Raw genomic sequence first — 17,703 nt, 5'->3', positions numbered from 1 at the left:
AATGTAATAGAAACAAGCCATTATTACACCTTTTCCCCCAATATTCCCAAAAAATGAGATTTGTAACATCAATATAGCAATTGTATAACACTAGAAAATTGTTTTCCAAACTTGGGTAACCAATGAAACAAATCTATCACAGTCGGGTATTTATACCTAAAAATAATATATACACCACTAGCAGAACCTGATTGCAAAAAAAAGAAAAAAGAAGCTAAACAACCATGATCCAACATTGCCGTCTGGCAAAGTTATTTACATGTTTTACATGCCACGTTGTCAAACACATGTATATCAACACTAATGGATAGATACAAAGGTAAACCAAGAAAAAAAACGTTTTGATCAGATCAATGCTGTTGCCAAAACTGAGGTGATGTTATGAAACATCAAATAATGTCAGTTTCTGGCGTTACCGACCCAAAATAATGCTAGTTACTGCAGATCTAACAGTTTGACCCTCTTTTTTGTGATTAGTAGAGTGTCCTCTGATGTTATTCGCGAAAGCGGGGAGGACAATTTTCACAGGTGGTTCGACATCGGGATCAAGCACTTCTCCCCTCGTCTCACAAATATTGTGCAGGATGGCACATGCTGTAACCACAGAGATAAAATTTTCCTCTTTCACAGTCTACCAGAAAGACAACCCCACCTAGATTTCAATCGTGAAAAAGATCTCTCCACCACCATCTTGCCCTGCAATGGGCGATGTTATAAGCAAGTTTGTCAGGTGTTAATTGTCCACGATATGGTGCCATTAGCCATTTCCTGATTGGGTAGGCACCATCCCCTATAATCAGTGGTGGAATGGCTACATCGTTGACATGCAGGGTGGGATTTCCGGGCACAAAACAGCCTTCATCCATCACTTGACAGATAGCGGAATTTGAAAATATGTGGCTGTCATGAGATCTCCCAGAATTCCCTACTTCTATGTCAATAAGCCTCCCACTGTGATCTGTAGTTGCTTGCAGAACAATTGAAAATCCCTGCTTGCGGTTGATGTATTCCTCTCTGCGTCCCAGCGGTGAGCAAACAGAAATATGAGTGCCATCAATAGCTCCTATGCAGTGTGGGAATCCAAGTCTCTGAAATCCATCCATAATCTGAAAAAAGGCAAAGGTATAATAAATTTGGGATATCAAAAAAAGTGGGTTAACATATTTCATATCAGATGATGCATTATTATTATTATTATTATTATTATTATTATTATTATTATTATTGGTATATGAAACTGGGATCAAAGAGACAAAAGCTTAAAAAGAACGATAGAAATTATTATGGTTTATATACCTAGAACACACTGAAGGGGAATCCAGATGTTACTTGTTCACATATCAACTCTTACAAATATATCAAGATACATTTTTTCAGAATTGCAAACCACAACAGCACAGCTGGATAAGAGAGAGGCCAACATCAGATATGCACCTCCGAAGTGCATGCTCCAAGCCTAGGACCACCCCCCCAGCACAGTTGGATAAGAGAAAAGCCAGAAGCAGAGATGCACCTCCTAAGTGCATGCTCCAAGCCTAGGACCACTCCCCCCATCACAGCTGGATAACAGAAGCCAGCAGCAGAGATGCACCTTTTAAATCAATGCCCCAAACCCAGGACCATTAACCCACCCCCATAATTGCAAAGGTAATTGAAAGCCTTTCTTTTTTTCCCACACAAGGAAAAGGCAGAATGTAAACATATCTTAATGGTATTACATAAGCAAAACCTATATATCTTTAGATATGCATTTATGCATTTGCACCCAGAAGTCTTAGGTTTAAAAGTAATATTGATACACACCGTGTGGTAATCTCCAAGCTGGATAGTTTTCCTCAGCAGCAGCTTCTCCATAGCAAGGCACACCTCGATGGCGATTTCTGCAGCTGTGGATGTTCCAACCTCAAAACGGGAAGCCACCTTCCTATACATCAGAGGGCTTGAGAGCCACCAAATATTCAGGGCCACTCTCTTCTCCACCGGGATGGGACTCCGGAATACAGAGTCCTCACGCTCCAGCTCTGGTCTCAAGATGCTAGCCAGATCAAAAAGGGTTTCTTTAGACATGCGGAAGTTAGAAACCCACATGTTGTTATCCCATCGCTGGAGGACTTCGTCACTCCACCAGTTGGTCCGCTCCTGGGGATGCTGCCACCAATGTGGGATGCGAGGCCAGGTCGCCATCCATGCCAGACAACTGGATATATCTAGATTGCCGCTGGCAGCCATAACTGCAATCTTACTCAGAGCAGCCCTCCGGCACGAAATGAGGACAAGCGATCTGGCAATGCGACTCATTCTTCTCCTTCTTCGCTCTTCTTCTTTCTCTATCATGCTCACAAGATCAAAAAATGCTTTCTCCGACGCCATCTTTACACCCCACAGGGAAGTCACAGGACGTCTTCCGGGTCAAAACAACCACCAAGTGGCGACATCATCAGTACACCGCCCACAAATCTAATATGCATGCGCTATAGCAAACCGTTCTGGGAACGGTTTCAAGAAAAAGGAATCGCTGTGCGGTAAAATGCCGTTCTGATCACGTTATAGTTTGCTAATGCGGTAATATCCGTTCCAGGAACGTTCTCATCACGTGATGATACAGAACGTTCTCAGAACGCAGTGCGATAATCTCCTTAGTCTTGTAGGGTTTTATGTCTTTTTGTTATGGGAAAGGCCCAGAGTTCCTTTGTTAAGGAGGAAAGGATTCTGGCATGAAAAACTTTCTTGCACAGCAAATGCCTGACAGATTCTTTGAAGATAACTTTTCTTGTCGCAGTATCTGCAATCTGTGCACCTTCTTGCTTCCAGAGAAGATCCATAACATCGTCTTTTAAAACTGTTTTTTCTGTCCCTGGAAGGAAACAACTGTGTTGTAATGTGTGGTCTGTGTCTTTAACTCTTCTAACTCCTGAGTTAACTGACTTTGGCATGCCTGGATTGTTTTAACCTTCGCCTTACTTGTAGCTGCTCTCTCCCCACTCCTGGTCTGACTCAATGATCAGTTCAGGCAAAGTACACAAGAAAGGATTGCTAGCTTGTTTTTGAGAGCTTTGACTAGAACAAAACAAAGGAACTCTTTATGCAGCTCAGAATGATTTTATACTATCCTGAATTTTGATCCAGGTGAACAAGACAACTGGACACTTGTCTTGTTCAGTTTCAAAAGGGGCAGAAGTGACAGTGGTGGATTTTTGATAGTTAATCACAGTTAAAATGGTAGGTATCCTGGCAAAACAACTTTACATGCTTAGAAAGAATTATTACTATTGGGGATCCTTTCTTGCTTACCAATCTCTATCCTCCCTCTATTATAGCTGAGTCCTACATGCATTTGTTCAGAAATACCGCACATACTCAACTATAAGTCGATCGATTACCAGTATACGTCAAGGGCAGGTTTAGGGGCCAAAATGATGGATTTTGCTATTAACCGTGAATAAGTCGAGAGTAAGACTTAGGGTCATGTAAAATGGGTCTAAAGGATGAAGCAAGGGAAAGCAATACCAAAGAACTTACAAAATTGCAGGAGCCATACCTGTTTGTGTTCACCCTGAAGGATAGATGGATGAGAGAATAGAAGGTTAGTGTTTCCAGGAAGGTTACAGTCTTGTGTTTAGGGTTGCCATAATTCTCTACCACCAAAGCAGGACAAAATGTAGGACAAATATAGGACAAAATTTAGCCTAAGATGTAGGATATTCAGGAAAAATGGAAGACACAACCAACTAAAAGCCAAAAACAATTGATATAAATCCTTATATTATGGGGATCTTGTTGCACCTCTGAGAGTAAATGTATCTGAGGAAGAAGACTTTAGGAAAGCTCATGCTGCAACTTCTTTCTTTCAGTTAATAATAAAAATAGAATTCAAAGACATAGAGATTTTGGAGCCCCTCTGAGACTAAATGCATCTGAAGAAGCGCAGCAGGAGGCAGCGGTAGAGAACTAAGGTTTGATCCCTTCTTTGGACATAAAAACCCCACTGGGTTTGTCACACTCTCTCAGCCTTCAGGGAAGTTGAAGGCAAATCCCCTCTGAACAAATATTCCAAGAAAACCTTTGGGCAAGTCACACACTCTCAGCCTCAAGGATGGCAAAGGCAAGCCCTCTCTGGGTAAACCTCTCCCCAGAAACCTCTTGTGCAAGTGGAAAACACACTGGCTTCTGCTTTCAGATATAGACCTGAAGATCATTATTCCTGAACATCCATAAAGATTGCCCACTGTCAGCTATTTAAAAACCTTAAAACATATTTTTTAAAGGAAGTAACTGAATATAATCATATGCATGTCTGCTCTAAAATTATACATTATTATGAATGCACTACAGAAATAATGTAGTTTGACACCACTTTAACTGCAATAGCTTGCTGCTGTGGAATCTTGGGATTTATAGTTTGTTGTGACACCAGAGTGCTCTGACAGAACTATAAATCCCAGAATTCCATAACATTGAGCCAGTGCAGTTAAAGTGCTAGCAAACTGCTTTAATTTTGCAATGTGGATACACCTTTACTATATATGTAAGCAGTGCAGAGATTGATATGGGTCACCTGACAGTTTTAGTTCTCTAAGGCCTAAAAATGTGATGTTAATTACAGCTGACAAGCAACAGCTGAAGTAAAAATGTAATGACAGACAGTATTGACAAAGTAAATGGCAAACCATTTGCTGCCCTTCCATGATATCCCAAATCCATTGCTTCAGGCAGTCACCTCACTCTAAATAGAGTGGGGGCAAGTGAGTGACATGTAGTCCTCCAGCTGTTGTTTGACTGCAAGTACCAGCAGCCATAGCTAGCATTGCCAGCAAAGAGGAATGCTGGGATTTACAGTCCATCAGTATCTGGAGAGCCACATGATTCCCACCTGCTTTGAATAATGGTTTGGCTGATACTAGAAGGATCCACTGAGTTTTGACACCACTTTGATTGTCATGGCTCCACTTTGTGGAATCCTGGGATTTGTAGTTTGCTATGGCATCAGAGCTCTCTGAGCAAAAGCTAAAGATTGCACAAAACTACAGATCCCAGAATTCCATAGTATTGATCCAAGATAGTTAAAGCAGAATCAATCTGTATTAATTCTGAAGTTGAGATGCAGCCTCGGATTTGCTGGAATCTCTGGAAGCCTGCTCTCCCAGTCATGAAGCCTGAATGTCAAATGATAAGGCTGGCAGTCAAAAAGGAATATAAACTCTGCTAACTGGCTATATTTCAGAGAAAGGGACTGGAAGAACCACCTCGTGAGTATTCCTTGCCTGAGAAAACATTATGAAATTTGTGGGGTCACCATAAGTGATATGTGGGGTCACCATATACACACACACAACTGCAGGGGAGATGTCTGTCCATTGTTGAGGAAGCTGGTTAAGAAAATTAACATGAGTCTGTGGAAGCCATGTGTTTCCCGTTCTAATCCTGAAAACAAAACCTTTGCCCCAGAATTCCTCCATTCTGCTGGAGGAATTACTGCATATTCATGCAAAAGGCTAGAAATTTTAGTAAAAAAAACTGTTTAAAAAAACCCCTATGAATTGACTTATCCATGAGTCAATGTACTATACTTTAATACTTACTTTAACAAAGAAAAGAAAAAAGGAACTATTGCCAGGTGAAAGGCAAGAGTGTAATCTGGCGTGGAAGCACTGATCCTCTTCCATTCTCTCATCCATCCAGCCTTTAGGGTGAGCACAAACATTTCTACTGGAATTTTGTAAGTTCTTTGGCATTGTTCTTCTGTGCTTCATCTTTCAGATCCTTTGTTACATGCCCCTAGGTTTGACCTTCAACTTAGCCATGAATCATATCCACATCCATAATGTGGCCCCCAAAACATGTCCATAATTTGTACATGAAGTCAATTTATAGTTGAGTATATATGGTGCGAACTTGCTAAACAGTTTTTAATATTGGTTGATGCTGTTTAATCATTTAGGCAGTGGAAGATGGTGCGTGCGAAGACTTGGATCCTGAAGAAACACTTTGAGGGATAAGCATAGCGATTTTGAACTAAAAGAGACTGAATTACCAGCACTGAAAGATGGAGGTAAGAAGAATGTGTCTTGGGTTTTGTACTCCAAATGTTTGTGAGAATGAGCCAAATAGGTGAGTCCAGTGACTAGGTTTTGCCCCATGAATTTAGACAGCTCCTCTGCGGTGATATCTTTGAGAAATTTCATTGTCTAGGAAAAAAATGTCAGTTGATAGCATTTGAACCTATTTCTTCCTGAGGAACTCAGTGTGATTTCCTATTCAGTAAACAGGTCCAGAGTTGTTGCTTAATCCTTTGAAAAATGTTTGAACAAAGATTTCACAAACAATAGCCAGTACGATGGAGGGTTGAAAAGGACCCAAAGAATTGGATGTGTTTGAAGTGCCACGTATGGAACAGGCAGCAACAGTTAGTGACATGCCTGAATTGGAAACCCAGTGAATAAACATGCCCTGGGGTACTTGACTTGTGGCACACTTGATAATAAAAGATGGCTATCACTGAGAAGCAGGGTGGTGTAGTGGTTTGAGCATTGGACTGTGACTCTGGAAACCAATTCACTGCTGAGCCATGAAAACTTTGGGCTGTCTGAGAAAGCTGCCAAGACCGCTGATAACATCTCACACAGCCTAGCAGAGCTTTATAATGAAACAAAAGGTCTTTGCAAATACAAGAACCAAAGTACAGTGTCAAAGTACCAATTCAGTGTCCAATAGAGAAGGGTCAAGTAATCCAGGGGTCCAGGGTTCTGGAAAGGCAGGTTTATCAAGGCAGTGCAGAGGTCAAAGGTTCCAGAGAGTCCAGGTTAGTTGGTAGTCCAAGAGCCACAAAGTCCAAGGGAGTCAGAAAAACGTGCTTTCACTCAGACTCCTGTCCCTGTTTATATTACCCAGTTCCTAATTGCAGGTGCTTCCCAATTACTGCACGTTTCTGATAAAGCCTATTGGACTGGCAGAGGCACACCCTTTCAGACCTTCACTGGCTAAAGGTACTCAGCGTCCTGCTCGTCCATATTTTCTGTGCTTGGAATCTCTGCTGGTGGGAGGCTGGGCTGCTGAGTTTCCTGACAAAGAACAGGCTCTGCTTGAGCTGGCAGAGCAGAGCTAGGACCCGGCTCAGCTTCAGGTTCCACCTCTACCTGGGGCTCAAACTCATCCTCCTCATCCTCAGCCTGGCTGAGCATGGCATAGGCAGGTCATACACTGTCAGCCTCAGAGAAAAGCAAAGGTAAAACCCCCTCTTGAATAAATCTTTCAAAGAAAATGCCATAATAGGTTCACCGTGTGCCACCATAAGTTTAAAAAAAAAATCTTTAAGGCATACATCAACAACAATCACTGAAAGCTAACTGGCTTAGCTTTTCTTTGTTTTCCTCAAAACTTGAGTCTTTTAGGAGGTCCTTACTTCAGTGCATTCAGATATTTAAGTTTATTGCACAGCCCCCGAACGAGAGGGAGCAGTATGGGAACAGAAAGGGACAAGGGATGTATTTTACAGCATGCTGGAATGCCGCCAATGCCGCCAAATATTCTCATTCCGTTTCAGATCTATCCCATAGGAGGTGATATTCAGGAACTGTTCAGAAGTGTGTCCGGCGGCATTCCGGCATGCAGTAAAATGCACCCCTTGCCCCATTCTGTTCCCATCCTGCTCCCTTTCGTTCCACCCCGATCAGGTCCCCGAGGGCTGGGCAATAAACTTAATTGACTGGCTACGTTTCAGAGCACTTGTAGAAATAGAATCTTTGAATGTTGGATGTGCTCTTTCAAGTTTTGATTGAACGTGGAAAAGAACTTTTGGACACTATGGCATGTTATAGATGGCCCAGAAGGGGCAGTCTCGCGCCGCCACCGGTTGCAGCGTCCGGGAACCGCAGCAGCCAAATGGTGTGGTTCCCGGACACTGCAAAGAAGGAGCGCGATTTTCGCGCTCCTTCCCGCGGCCCAGAAGAGACACTGCAAGTGCCAAAGTGCGCACTTGCGGCGTCACTTCTGCCACGTGACGTGTGGACACAGCGTCTGCTATGTCAAAATGGCGGCGCCCATCTGTATGCGGAGCTGCAATTTTGATGTAGTCATTACGCGTGAGGGGCAAGGCGCGTCAGGAAGCGCCACCCCTCGCACATAATGACGGCGCATCATGGACCCGTCTGTAACGCGCCTACATCTCCCTAAATCATCCACCTAACATGGCTATTCTTGGAGAAGTAGCCTCAAAGCAGTATCTTTCTAAAGCCTTGCTTTTCAATATCTGAATTTTAGATGTGAGAAGTTAGCAAAGCAAAAGAAACAAAAAAGAAAGAAAGAAAAAGAGGTGACCTCTTTCTAGACTTGCTGAAAGAAATTCTGTGGTTTTGTTAATTTGTCCCTTTTCAAATCTCTCACCATAACAGAATATACCAATTCTCCACTACCACCACAGTACTCAAATAAATTCATAGAACTACTATTCTAAGGGTGTTTACTAATTTTTTTTATGATTGTACTATTACATTGATGGGATGTCTTTTGCCCTTTGTATGTTTGTGCCATTTGTTTTTAAATGTTTTACGTATTTTGATAAACTTTTTGTCATGACCTTTGGCTAGCACAATAAATGTTTAATGAGGATGATGATGATCATACAGGCCATGTTTCATTCTTGGAATTATATGGAGGGAGAGGCAGGTCAGATAACTATCACCTTCTACTTGTGATCCTGCTGTTTTTGTCCTCCACGTACTTTTTTCTTTTTCAACAACACATACAAAAATCTGATCATGGAGGAAAATATAGAAAAAGTGCATAGTGCCCTTTCACTGTTTACTAAATACCCTAAGAGAAAATAAACAGTACCCTTACACAAAAACAAATGCTTACAATAAGTACTTAAAATGAATAAACTATGTAATTTACATGTAAAACAGTGCATTTGTTGTTTTTTGTGGGTTTTCGGGCTATGTGGCCATGTTCTGGAAGAAATTATTCCTGACATTTTACTTTCTTCTGTGGCTGGCATTTTCATTGGTCCTCACACTAGCAACTGGTGTGTTACTAAATGGCTTGAATTTTACAGCCTGACTAGAGTTTGAATTCCAATTCTTTGCCAAACTTGGAATGTAATCCTATCACAGTTACTTGAAACAGTCTCTGAAGTGCACAATGATGGGAGGAAACATTTATGTATGTATTCAGTTTATACCCTGCCTTCCTTCCACCAAGGGATCCAAGGCGCCTTACAAAATTCTTAAACAGAAATTAGTTGGAATGTTACGTTACAAAAGTTTTTAAAAGAAAACTATTAAACCATACTATTAAAAGCAGATAGTTCAAACAGTTTAACAGAAATTTAAAATATAATTAAAACATACAAGATAAAAACATACCAGGCCACTACAAACACTATTTCACCATAAGATAAAAAACAAAAACAAATCAAAGGCCTTGCCTAAACAAGAAGATCTTAACTAATGGAAAGAGTGCAGGAAGGCACTTCTATTTTTGGTATGGTTTGGAAATGATCATGGCCAGTAGGGGGGTTGAAATCCCTTTTCTCATGAGTGTGTGCACATGTACACCAAACCAATGCACTCTCTTGCCCACATGGCTATTTTTAAAAGAAAAATAAAAGACAGATCATGCAATAGATCTCCAAGTTACAGTAGTTTGAGCTTTGTTTTGTCTTCTTTGTTTCAGAGGTGCTGCTTGAAGCTGTATTCCTCAGTGTTGATCCCTACATGAGGTATTAACCTTTTAAAATCAAATATCCTTTGAAATAACACATTCTAAACGGAGAGCTCTGCATGACGAGGTCCATCTTCTTGTAATGGCTTAATAGTTGTCTTCTCATTAACAATGTCTTCCGTAACGGAGTTACAGAAAACTGGTAGGCAATTCCACAGGGGCTGGTGATCTCACAGTATCTGCAACATAAAATTGGTGTGTGTAATTTTCCATAGAGATATTCCTTCTGTTAGAAATCTCTGTAATTCTCATGTGAGTAATTATTCTACAAATATATATTATGTGGTGAAGCAGAATGCCATCTACAAGTTGGAACAAATCCATAGCTGTGCCTCTTTTGCATACTGTGGCATATTTTTTAAGAAGGTGAACAAGCAAATGAGGGATAAACTTCAACTCAGGTGGAAAGAGCGTCTGGCCAACAGGCTTTGTGTGTGGCCCTTAAAGCTATTCTTGAGGTCTACATGGGATCCCAAGCAGCCTTTTTTAAAATCAAAAATGTCCCCCATGGCCACTAGGTGCACGAGAGTTGGACCATGTTTCCCACACCCACAGATCCAGGCTGTTTTAAGCCCAAGGAATAACTTTTTTCAGTCAAGACGTGAATGAGAAGCTGACTTCCTGTTTATTTCATTATTGAAAGAAGGCTTCTCTTGCATCTGAAGCAGCCCAAGGAAGCTGAACATAGAATAGTGAAATTATCACAGGATCTGTGGAAAGAAAGACCTATTCTTAGAAAGATTAAACAGGGGCTCACTAGTCAAAAAAAGAAATCTGGGGTCATAGCAGGAGTAGGCATAGTCCTGCAAGGTTCCCTAAGAGGTCAGTGAAAATCCCAGTCCTCAGGTGTTGCCCAACTCTGTTTCAGCTTTATTTACTATGGCCTGTTACAGACTGCCAAAATAAAGCTGCTTTGGGTCTCTTTGGAGGTATGCTGTTTAAATGATGCATGCATCCTAAGAATCCGGAAGCTGCACCAAAGCTGCTTAGGAATGGAGTGTGGCTTTGGCACGACCTCTGGACTCTGCTTTAAAGGCTGTTTTGCATAGGGACCAGGCTTTATTCCTTCCCCTCCTTTGATTGAAAATGAAGGCAAACATTTCTGCACTAGAATGGCACAGGTGCCTCAGGTGTGGTGGTGGAACTACACATATTGAACAGCATTCATATTTCTCATACAGAGGCACCAGAGTGCTCTGATAGACCCAAACTACATAAACCCAGGATTCTACAGAATAGTCATGACAGTGAAAGTAGTGTCAATTTACTTTATTTCTGTATTGTGGCTACATATGCAGCCATGGGATGTAAAATTTTTCACAAAATTTCCCTATAAATGATGACAATGGATGTAAAGAGAAAAATTCTGTGAAATGTTGTTGTCTAGTACTTTTTTGAGAATATTTTGCAAATATTTGTGTGTGTGCGTGTGTGTGTGCTATATATCTCATTTGGTAATACAAGCAGTCTGGTTTGCAATTTAATCAGAGTATGGCTAACACTGCAGAGTATATAACAGAAGAGGACAACTTTTGTGGGATAGGGGGTACTTTCCAGTTGGCCAGGTGTTCATGTGGAGTTTGTCTTCTCACTGTTTTTTACAGCTGTTCAGATAAAACATGTCCAGGTGGTGTATTCTAGTGGTGTCAGTCAAAATAATGAACAACGGATTCTGTCTTTTTTTTAACCTACGTATGTAAATGTGCCCCACCAGTCTCATTTCACCTGGAGCCATTTGCTGCTTCCCTGCTGGGATCCCAGCTCCACATCTGACTGGTGTTTCCTCCAGCCCCATAGCAGCTGTGCTGGATAATCCATATTACTAGCTGTCACCAAGGGTCCAGACATCCATTCCTCTCCTCTGACCCTCTCACCTCTCCATCTTTCTCATACACTCTGGTCTCTTCCTTTTACCCTTCTTTACTCCTGGCTCCCCTTTTAACCTTTCCAATCTCCATGTCTATTAATAATTTAACTGAGGCAAAGTGGCTGATTGAAACCACTGGTATGACTGAGCTCTTACGATGAAAAATAAATAGACAACATATAATAGGTTACTTGTTTATTTTAATCATTTTTGACCATAAGTCTCAATATAGATGAGTATTCCTTATCCAGATTTCCAAAAGCTGAAATACTCCAAAAACCCGAAATTGTCCACATGGGTGGTTGAGATAGTGACACCTTTGCTTTTCTGATGGTTTAGTGTACACAAACTTTGTTTCATACACAAAATTATTAAAAATATTGTGTGTAAAATTAGCTTTCGGGTATGTCTATAAGGTTTATATGTTTTTATGTAGATTCAAACTTGATTATTGTTAAATTTATATTTAAATGTAAGTGGCAAACCTCCTTGAACAAATCTTGCCAAGAAAACTCATATTAGGGTCACCATAAATCAGAAATGACTTGAAGGCACACAACCATCACAACAAAGCTTTTAATGTACTGTACTTATTGATAACAAGTTAGAAGCTATGATATTTACTGCCCCATTGACTATAATGCATTTAGCACCTATTTCTGTTTGACTGAAATCTAGCGGTTGTCTTTGTCTACACAGGTGGGAGGAGCATTTTCCACCGTTGTTCTGGACCAGATCAGAAAATTTGGGAGAATAGCTGTGTGTGGCATGATCTCATTGTACAATGACAAGGAACCCCAGCAAGGTAAAGAAGGAAAAAAACCCCCAAATCTCAGTTCCTTTTTGTTTTTTCCATCAAAGCTCTTGAAAAGAGAGAAAACTGATAGAACTGTTGGATCATCCCGACCAGACTTGACTGTAACTAGTAAAAGTTGAGGAGCGTGGGATGGAGACCAGTTCTGGAATTTGGTATGAGTGACATTGAATGAAATTTGGTGGAAGATTGCATAGTCAATTAGCACTTTTCATGTCAGCTGCCTTTTTAAAAAAACCCTAGAAATGCCCTAGAACAGTGTTTCATGATGGGCTAATATTGCTATTGAAACTCTTTTAAGGTAGTCTCAATACTGGCTTCAATGGATGTATGCCAGGGCAAAAGAAAAGAACTGGCTAATGGGTATCAGTAGCTTCATTGATTCTCTTCCTTCTCTTGGCAGGTTTTGATGTCTGCAGAGAGGCACCTGCCACTGCTTACTCACTTATATATAAATTACCTTGTATCAATTCCTATTCCTGTTTATGCTGATCACTCAGATGTTGATCACACATGCAAAATGGGAGAGGATCAGAAGGCAATAAGTGAACTAAGTATGAACACAGTATGGAAGCATTTCTGGATTTTATAGGAAAAGGGTGGAATTATTACCTGCTCACAGTTAATTAGAACCTAAATTACTTATGCAAGAGAAGGTATTGTTGCCTCTGTCTGTAACAAAAAATTAGAGGATGGTTGAAAGTAGAAAGGATCCATGTGTGACCAACATTGGGTTGGAAGATCCACAATACTAGGTTGCAGTTAACCCAACTTCAGGGCACATCCAAACTGACTGAAAAGTCCCAGATTTTGTTCCTGTTCTTTTTATTTTATACTGGGGGCTGGAGCAGATGGGCCAGGAAAGCACGGGTTGAGTCCATGCTTTCTTGGCCCTGGTGTTCACACAGCTTTGTTCCTGGATCAGCATGGGGTAGCTATTCATACACTTGTCCCCGCACTTATCTGGGACCTGTGCGCCTCTCTTTACCATAACAGCCGATGATTCATGTGAGAAGCCCCCCAGTTGCCACATCTAATCCAAAAACTGGGTGCCTAGCTGTACCAGTGTGGCCAGCTGATCCGTTTCTACCTCAGACACAGACTCAAAAACATCTTCTCGGATGGATTGCTAGCTGTTAAGGTAAGGAAGACCAGTGGAGGTATAAACAGCATGGTTTTGCAGTGGAATTTCAAGAAAACTCTGCAAAATCATGTCATTTTTTAATCCTGGGGTAAAGGATATTTACCATGAGATTGGGCTGGATCCTCCAGATCCATGTCTAAACAAGCAGGATTAGGCCTGAATCTGCCCCAAATATTTAGGTCTGCGTCATCTAAGCTAGACAATGCATGGCTGTGGGGAAGCTGGGCCAATTTGCAGACAATCCTTGGGTTAAAATAAATTGACTTAGGGAACTGGTATAAAAGGTCTCTGATCATACCTGGAGCTGACAGAAAATATTATGGGATAAGCAAAATGTGTATGGGTCTCCCCCCCCCCCCAAAAAAAAGCACAAAAGCAGGAACAAAGTACTGGGACTCATTTCACTGATGCTGTCTACTCTTCCCTTACAGGACCTTACATCCAGTGGCAGATGCTCATGAAAGAACTGTGCATGGAAGGGTTTCTGGTCTACCGCTGGGAAAACAGGAAGGAGGAAGGTCTGAATGCTTTGTTGAAACTGGTGGTAGAGGTAAGTGGATTGGCTCCTGTCAGTTGGATGAAGTTTACACTGATCACTCAAATGTCAATCACGCATGCAAAATGGGAGAGGATCAGAAGGCAATAAACAGGGTTCAGGAAGTCCAATGAAGTTTAACTTATTTTTGGTCTTTTCTTGCTTCTCAAAGCTAGGGTTAAGAAACCTTTGGTCCTCCATGTCAAGGGAAAAAGCAACATGGGATATACAGTAAGTGAAATAAAATATATATGTGAAAGTCAGGGTGACTCAGCAGAAGCCAATTGGGAACCACACAGGTGTAAATGATAATGGAATTAACAAGTCCTCAATGCCAAGGACATGAAATGTAAAGTGGATAATTGGACACACCTGACAATTGTTAAGTGGTCAAGGCTGAGATGATGAAATCACTAATTGTAGGATGAACCAAGAGAACCAATGAGAATGGTGTACACGCCTACTGGGTGGAAACAGACAACAGTGGGTGGTATCTTGCAATGACTATAATAATGACTATGAATCCCAATGTATTTTGTGGGTAGTAGTAGTGGGTAGTAGAGTGAGTAGTAGTGAGGAGTATTGGTGTTGTGTTGGATAGTTTTGGAGCTGTATATAGTAGAATAAAGTAGATCTTTTATATAAGACTACTGAGTTGTCTGGTGTCTTGGGTGAAGCTACAAGAACCAGCTGGATCCTGTGAAGAAGGGTGAAGACTTCTGTGGAAGCAAGAGTGAGAAGGCTTGGAGAGTTTGTCGGGGTCTTCAGCCTATTCTCTATAACTCTGCTAAGCTATAACCACTGGCCAAAGCTGGTCAGCGCGGTGCACAACCAGGTGGTGAGTTCGAGCCAGAGGTGAAGAGTTACAACTCCCATCATCCCAGGTATTTTGGATTTTATTATCCAGAAACTCCAGTCAGTATGGCCAAGAGCAATGAATTGTGGAAGCTGAAGCTCAGAACAACCGAAGGACCACCCATGATCAGTCTATAGTAGCTGCTGGTTAAGATTTTGTTTGTAATACTTACATTCTGCTGTTAGGAAACCTGACACACTTACACACCCCACTCCTGTGCTGGAAATAATGCACGATCTATTCACCCAAGTAGAGATGCGAGGCATCAACTTGCCACCAGACCAAAAATCGTACATTTTGTTGGGCAGCCTTACTGATGACTATGAGCACATCCTACATAGTTTCCAGGGGGTGTCTGAAGGTACCAGATGACTGTGGAGTTGGTGTCAATGCATGTCCTGGAAGAGAGCCAGTGATGCCGATTCGAGGCAGGGCTCCGGAGACAGCAGCAGGCAATGCCAATATCCAAGAACCCACCAGAGCCTTTGAGGGAGCTACAGCTGGAGATTGCAGCCGTGTCCAGGGAAAAAAGACTATATCGTTGAAATAGTCATTTAAAGCAAAAGAAGGAGTCCCATGGTACTTTAAAGAGTAACATGTTTTATTTGACATGCATTTTTGTAGACACTCACATAAGCTTATGCGAAATAGAATTTATTAGCCTTTAATGGTGCCATGAGGCTATTTATTTATTTACTTATTTGTAATAGGTTAGCATGGGTTACATTTGCTGATCTTTTAAACCTTAGATTTTAAAAAGAAATATCTCAATTCACAAAAGCCATTTTTTCATTCTTTTCTCTCTTTTTTTTAAACAGGGAAAACTAAAGTGTCCTGAACACATCACTGAAGGATTTGACAACATGCCAGCAGCATTCATGGGAATGCTGAAAGGAGAAAACACTGGGAAGGCAATAGTAAAAGCTTAACTGTCTCATACTCCTTCCTCCAAAAAAGTCAGCATGATACATGCCTGACCGCACCTTCTTTAATTGCAGACAGCCTTCTTGCCAGAAATACATTCATGAATACACAAGTCACCTGTTAGTTAAAAAAATCAGAGTATAATTTGATGGTGGTAAAAACCTGATGAAAACAGGTTTTTACGGGTAGCTGAGATATAAGACTAAACAATAAGCTAGAGAGATATAAAAAGGAAGTAACCTACATAAGATGTTACAAATGCCATTCATTTGTTAATTATAATGATTGAGAAAATATCATGTATATAAATAGAGGATGAATGACAAATGTTTAATTTTATATTCTTTTAAGAAAATCAATAAATAATATTTTAAAAATAAGAATTGCGCCTGTGGTTGATATTGTGCTAACAAACAAAGCTCTGTCTAACAAATATAATAACACAATATATAAAACTGTATCAACCATCCCTATATGTATCTAAACATATATTTATATAACTACCGTGTTTCCCCGAAAATAAGACACTGTCTTATATTTATTTTTCCTCAAGAAGACACACTATCGCTTATTTTCAGGGGATGTCTTATTACTATCGCTTATTTTCAGGGGATGTCTTATTTTTATTATTGTATTTTATGGCGTATAAGACTCTTTTTTAACCCAGGAAAATCTTCTCAAAAGTCGGGGGTCGTCTTATACGCGGGGTGTCATATTATAGGGCAGGTGCTGAAACTTCTGAGCTGGACTGGAGAATCTGTGGTCACTGCATATGGTGGGGGGAGCTCAAAAATGGCTGCGGCCGCATCCCCGCCATATGCGGCGATCGTATGAAAGCAGCTACCGCTCTGATAGTCTTGGAGACAGGGAGCACTGGGCAAGCAGGGAGAACTGACCAATCCAAGCAGGCTTTGTATACAACAAAGTTTCCTGCTAGGTACCTGCATGTCATAAGCATTTGAATTTAAATTACCATATTGAAATCAAATCTGATGTTTTTTAAAATTTTTATTTGATGTGCGTTGGAAGAGGGGTAGTCTTATATGGTGAGTACATCCCAAACTCTATATTTTAACTGGAAATGTTGGGGGTCATCTTATATGCCCAGTTGTCTTATACGCCGGAAAATACGGTAAGTGTATGGTAAAACAATCTACATTTATTTAAATATAATTAAGTTGTCTTCTTCTGGAACATCGTTATAACTCTCCAAACTTGAAATTCCATCCTGAATTTCTTGCGACTCTATTTCCTTTAGAACCATTGGCCCTAATCTTTCATGTCGAGCAATAGAGCTCTCATTAAATGAACAGCTCTTTTCCATGTAACCTGCTCAGAGTGCATTGGCAACAACACTGTCAGTGATTTTATCCCATGAATTCTTCATCCAAATCACGACATCTTGCTGGCTAAGTTTCACAAAGTTTCCACGCTGATTTCTTGTCATTCTATTTTCAATGTAGTCGTTGATTTCCATATGCAAATAGTCTTTGAATGGCTTGTTTATTGCAGTATCAAGAATCCGCAGATATGCAGTCATTCCTGCAGGAATCATTATTTGATCTATTCTTCTCTCTACAAGGAAGTTCTTCATATCTTTGGCATGGTGAGTGCTGGCTGAATCTCAGACTAGCAGACCTCTTTGGCCACCTCACTAAACAAATGGCAGCATTAAATCAAGCCACTTTTTTATAACTGCTTCTGTGCACCAGGCTTTTTTGGTTTCAAGAACATATATACCAGAAACACGTTCAATCTTATCTTTCTTGCCCTTATTGATGATAGGAGGCGTGGCTTTCTTTCCATCCAGACAAAATGCCAAAATACAGGTAACATGTGAGCTTTC

The 17,703-nt window shown here is 40.8% G+C and overlaps 2 protein-coding genes across 3 annotated transcripts; one reads left to right on the top strand and one right to left on the bottom strand.

Annotated features, from left to right (window-relative positions):
• Positions 1-659: 659 nt before the first annotated feature.
• Positions 660-2,370, bottom strand: LOC121920540 (protein ALP1-like). The gene is made up of 2 exons (XM_042447672.1): positions 1,804-2,370; positions 660-1,106 (listed from the first exon to the last, which is right to left on the bottom strand). Exons 1-2 carry the CDS (start codon positions 2,368-2,370, stop codon positions 660-662), a joined length of 1,014 nt encoding a protein of 337 aa, XP_042303606.1.
• Positions 2,371-2,965: 595 nt separating this feature from the next.
• LOC121923090 (prostaglandin reductase 1-like) lies at positions 2,966-16,158 on the top strand. Of its 2 annotated transcripts, XR_006102306.1 has the most exons (6): positions 2,966-3,219; positions 5,939-6,049; positions 9,670-9,715; positions 12,284-12,389; positions 13,974-14,092; positions 15,752-16,158. XR_006102306.1 is itself a non-coding variant. In XM_042453208.1 (4 exons), exons 2-4 carry the CDS (start codon positions 12,353-12,355, stop codon positions 15,860-15,862), a joined length of 267 nt encoding a protein of 88 aa, XP_042309142.1. In that variant the 5' UTR covers positions 9,699-9,715; positions 12,284-12,352; the 3' UTR covers positions 15,863-16,148. The 2 variants fall into 2 exon arrangements, 1 of the variants encoding a protein (XP_042309142.1); XM_042453208.1 differs by lacking the exons at positions 2,966-3,219; positions 5,939-6,049 and having other exon boundaries at positions 9,699-9,715; positions 15,752-16,148.
• Positions 16,159-17,703: the final 1,545 nt, after the last annotated feature.

The sequence above is a fragment of the Sceloporus undulatus genome, chromosome 2 (genome assembly GCF_019175285.1).
Source record: "Sceloporus undulatus isolate JIND9_A2432 ecotype Alabama chromosome 2, SceUnd_v1.1, whole genome shotgun sequence".
NCBI classification, from domain to species: Eukaryota; Metazoa; Chordata; class Lepidosauria; order Squamata; family Phrynosomatidae; genus Sceloporus; species Sceloporus undulatus.
The sequence above is the reverse complement of the archived record's forward strand: the minus strand, read 5'-3'. Positions and strand labels throughout refer to the sequence as shown.

Bases quoted from the DNA above. Each gene is read 5' to 3' on its own strand.
- LOC121923090 (XM_042453208.1), top strand. From the start codon at position 12,353: ATGATCTCATTGTACAATGACAAGGAACCCCAGCAAG. The intron at 12,390-13,973 runs GTAAAGAAGGAA...CTTCCCTTACAG, and splicing joins TGACAAGGAACCCCAGCAAG to GACCTTACATCCAGTGGCAG. The intron at 14,093-15,751 runs GTAAGTGGATTG...TTTTTTAAACAG, and splicing joins TGTTGAAACTGGTGGTAGAG to GGAAAACTAAAGTGTCCTGA.
- LOC121920540 (XM_042447672.1), bottom strand. From the start codon at position 2,370: ATGGCGTCGGAGAAAGCATTTTTTGATCTTGTGAGCATGATAGAGAAA. The intron at 1,107-1,803 runs GTGTGTATCAAT...GCCTTTTTTCAG, and splicing joins AGCTTGGAGATTACCACACG to ATTATGGATGGATTTCAGAG.